This window comes from Pterocles gutturalis, unplaced genomic scaffold (genome assembly GCF_000699245.1).
Source record: "Pterocles gutturalis isolate BGI_N339 unplaced genomic scaffold, ASM69924v1 scaffold1410, whole genome shotgun sequence".
Lineage (NCBI taxonomy): Eukaryota > Metazoa > Chordata > Aves > Pterocliformes > Pteroclidae > Pterocles > Pterocles gutturalis.
The window spans coordinates 1-4,592 of NW_010137866.1; the positions used below are offsets into that span (position 1 = coordinate 1).

A 4,592-nucleotide genomic window follows, 5' to 3' on the forward strand; every position below is an offset into this window, starting at 1 on the left:
CTCTAACATTCTGTGATTCTGTGACCCAATGAGTAGATCTTCAAACTACAGGAGACTTTTTTTAATGCCTGATTTCATAATTTAGGCAAAAGATGGTCTGAAAAGCAAGTCCTTTGTCCTGATTTCTGCTTGTTCTCTTCCTTCCTTTTTTTGCTCCCTCATTTTTGTCCTGTCTCCCTTCCCCCAGACAACCATCTTGAACAAACACCTCCAGAGTCTGATGGATGGTTTGACTGCCAAAGTGTTCAGGACCTACAATGCCTCCATCACCCTGCAGGAACAGCTCAAAGCACTCACCAACTGTGAGTTACTAACAGTGTTGGTGGGACCACTTGTTGCTTTGTGGGGCTCAGAAATTGCCTCAGGGCCTCAGGTCCATCCATTGCCTCAGGGTCCCTAGAACTTCCTGCCTCTCCTTGGCAAGGTCATACACCATGTTGTAGGATGGTGTGCAACTTATGGAGTCATGCAGCAGGTTGGGAACCATGCCAAGTGGGAAATAGTTACCTGCTCAGCAATAGTCAAGATGGGAGTAATTTTTTTCCCCTTTCCTTGCATTGCGGGTTTATAATGCTTTTTATATATGGTTGGTTGCATTATTTTTGCCTGCCTTGGATACACAAGTGATGAGGCACAGTATCAGATTTAGTGATGCTCAAATGTTCTTCACCAATTTCCACAACCAGTATTGCTCTCCCCTGGGAAAGGATGGGAAAGGCAAACAACTTGCTGTTGCTCTGGTCTGTTCCTTGCCTTCTCCATCTCCTAGAAAGCAGAACAAATAGTGATGCTTCAATTTCTAGCTGAAGACAATGTTGCGGGAAAGCTGCTCTCCTACAACCGAGCTAACCGAGCTGTGGCCATCCTGTGCAACCATCAGAGGTCCCCACCAAAAACCTTTGAGAAGTCCATGCAAAACCTCCAGACTAAGGTGAGAAAGACCAAACTGAGAGCCCCCAGACCTGATCTCCCCTCTGATCTTCTTTTGTGTGGGACAAGGGAGAGTGAATATCCTGATGCCTGAAGAGGTCACATTGATCCAATGTGGCTTTTTAATCGGTGCAGAGACATCAGCAACCCAGGGGTGGAGAGGGATGAGGTAAGATCAAATGCTGGATGCAGAACACTTAGGTTTTGATCTCTGTCTTCAAACCAAACCAGGTGCCTTTTGCAATGGCACAGCTTTAACACTGTTGGCTCAGGACCAGGGAAATTGGTTTTCCCATCTGGCTGGCTGCAGGAAGACCAAAAGAAATTTCCATGAGCTATGGAAGTACCTCAAAATACCACTTTTAATTGTTCTCAGCTTTTGCTCACACTCTGCTAGTGGGCTCCAGCACTGTCATGAGCCAGTCAGTCTCAAGCCATTGCACAAGATGAACAGATAAAAGCTGCAAATGTTCCTGATCAATACTGTGAGGAACTTTCGCAAGATGCTAAGAAAAGCTTGAGCTCCAGTAGGTGCTTCAGGGGCAAGTTGTTAGGACTGGAGTAGGGCTAGTGAGAAATTGGAGCAGTGTGGCAAAGGAAAGGGAGAGAGGGAGACAGCTGAAACATCCAAGGAGGACGGGAGCATGGGCTCACTTTGTATTTACCTTCACAGATTGATGCCAAGAAGCAACAGGTGGAGGAAGCCCAGCAAGAGCTGAAAAAAGCCGAAGATGAATTCAAAGAAACTAAAGATGCCAAAGCAGAAGCGTGAGTGACTCTTCCTTACAATCTTCTTTTGCAGAGGGTCTATGGATGGGGATGGTGTGGTTCAACACCCTGTGTGCAGCTCATCAGAACTCACATGCCCTCGTTGGGTACCAGGTGCCTCCTGTCCCATGGTGACCTGGCAGATGGGTAGAGGTCTTGAGGATGGTTCCTTGCAACAGTAGGACTGTGAAGAGCTCCTTCAGGAGGATTTCTTTGTGATGGGGCACACCTGACTGAATACTGAGACTTCAACCCAAGCTGCTGACTTGGAATTAACCTATAGATGCCATGGTGCAAAGAATGCCTAGCTTGAGATTGGAGCTGGGGATCCACAGACTGGCCTTGATGCATGTTTTGCTTGTGGGATGCTTGAGTGGTGAATTGGGACATACCTGTGATCTATGCAGTAGCTATTGCATGAGGTCTGTCCAAATTTGCTCCTCCCTGATGGAGACCAATAGTGACTTTGTGCCCAGAGAGGAGAAGGCTGGAGGATAGAAACAAGGTTACATTTTATGTTTTACTCTGGAGTTTCTGGTTTTATGCTCACTTCTTGTGTTGCTGAGATGTACAGCAGGTTGTCAGAAAAAATAATTGTCTGTGGAGCCTGGATTTGAGGAGGTGGTCTTTGGGTGCTGGCTTTTGTGCTTGCCTCACTTTGTTGATAACAATTCTATTTTTTAAAAGTGTCTTATGAGGTCAATGTACTTGGGAAATGGGTTAGTGCTGAATGGCATCTTCTGCTTTGCCATTCTGAGGTATTTCTAGGCTCAAGCCTTATAAGACTAAAGGCAAGTGCAGAGGCTGCTCTGAGATGAAGCTTGGTGGCTTCCCATTGTGGTCCCAGGCAGCAGCAGACCAGAAATATTCTTTATCTTGCTTCTGCTCCTTCTTACCTTTAACATGGTGTCTGTGTTGCTCTTCCTCTACCCTCAGTAACGTGGAGAAGAAGAAGAAGCTATTGAAGCGGCTGGAAGAGCAGCTGTCCAAGTTGAACATCCAGGCCACGGATAAGGAGGAGAACAAGCAGATAGCTCTGGGCACATCCAAGCTGAATTACCTGGACCCCAGAATTACTATAGCTTGGTAAGTCTCGGTCATGCTATGGGACAAACATTCCTTTAGAGATCTGCAGATCACCTAGCACTGCCTGGGGAGGGGGATAAATACATGCTTGAGCCTTTGGGGGAAAGGTATACATTTTTTTCTGCCCAGAGAAACTCACCCAAGGTTTGGAGGAGGAGAAAATCCAAAGCTAAGGCTTCCCTTGCTCCAAATGACTGTTTGCAGGATGTTCCTTCTGGGTTTAGGGCAAGAAAGGGTCACTTTGCAGATCTTTATCAGCAGTGGCACTGTTGCAGTTTTACATAACAGCCGCTCAATCACCCTCTATTCTCCCGGGGCTGGGGGAGAGAATTAAAGGGAAAAGACCTGTGGGTTAAGAACAATTTAATAACTAAACTACAATAATATTGGAAATAATAACGATGATAATAGTAATATATACAAATCAGTGACACACAGTGATACTGCGCACCACCTGATGACCAAAGCTCAGCCCATTCCTGGCCAATGATCCCAGAGAAGGGAGAGTCACAAAATCTCAATCCCAGAATGGAGATAAGAGCCTGAGTGTCCAAGAGAACGAGAAGACCCTGAGAGAGGGGTGATCCAGAGAGAGACAACCCAGAGCAAGCGAGAACTTCTGTACAGAGCCTCAACTATATAGTGGGCATGCTGTGCAAGATATGGAATAGACCATTGGCCAATTTGGGTCTCAGTCCTAAACCTAAGATCAAATCCTGGGCTGGGAACTGGGGCTGTGCTCCCTCTCAGCTTCTCCTGCCCCTGCAGACACTGGCCCAGCAGAGAAGCTGAAAAGTCCTTGACTGTCCTGGCAGAAACTCCAACCATCAGTGTGTGATCAGCTTCTCCTCAGCATAAATCCAAACACAGCCTCTCGCTAGCTGCTGTGAAGAAAGTTAACTCTGTCCCAGCTGAAACCAGGACAGGCACAAAGTTAATTAAGGAGCTTGGGGATAAGGAGTTTGCATGGGTGAAAGATGCAGCATCCTGAGCGGAGATGACTGCTGTGGTGGGAGCAGAGTGGGATGGGTAGCATATCACCACTGCTGTCTTGTGGTCTGCACAGGTGCAAGAAGTTTGGTGTGCCCATTGAGAAGGTCTACAACAAGACGCACAGGGAGAAGTTTGCCTGGGCGATCGACATGGCCGATGAGAACTTTGAATTCTGAGAGAGTGCCTTTCATGTGACATCATGCTCATTTGGTGCTGTTGGAAAGTTTGGTGGTTTTTTACATGCTGCTGCATGCAGTTGCAGCAGTATGCCTGGTAGGGGGTTTGTCTAATGAAATAGTTTGATATGGGTATTTTGTGCCTTTTTTTGTATACAAAAGAAAACACATAATTTCTAGTTGAAACAGGTATTGCTGACTTGTGACACTCATTCTGACTATAGTGACTTTGATGTGAACTTTTAGTTCCTCTTCAGAGTTGCCAAGCACTTTGGATCTTTTCTTTCTTCCTCCTGGAGTCTGAGAAGAAGATTGAATGAGAGCCTTAATTGTGCTGATAAACAAGATTAGATCTAATCTGTTTCCTTCATAAAGTGGAGCTGTGCTGCCCTTTTCAGACTCTGAATTGGCCTTGATGGGGAAACATAAAGCAATGACAGCAGTGAAACAGGCATCTGCAGTGTAAGACCTGGGCTTGGGTCAGAAATGCACTGGGAGGGGGGAAAAATATATATATTATATATGAGTTTTAAATATCAGGGTATTTTGTGCTCTTTTACCTCCAGGAGAGGCGAAAATTGTGCAATTGCACAAACATAAACAAAATGGAAGAAAAATGTTGTGGGAGGGACTGAATGT

At 45.9% G+C, this 4,592-nt stretch overlaps 1 protein-coding gene across 1 annotated transcript; it reads left to right on the plus strand.

The window, feature by feature from the left end:
• Positions 1-187: 187 nt before the first annotated feature.
• On the plus strand, positions 188-3,953 carry LOC104468532 (DNA topoisomerase I, mitochondrial-like; the record flags this gene model as incomplete). The annotated part of the gene is made up of 5 exons (XM_010082715.1): positions 188-302; positions 804-931; positions 1,604-1,698; positions 2,635-2,784; positions 3,851-3,953. Coding segments are annotated over 5 exons (591 nt in total), but the record flags the coding sequence as incomplete, so codon positions are not given.
• Positions 3,954-4,592: the final 639 nt, after the last annotated feature.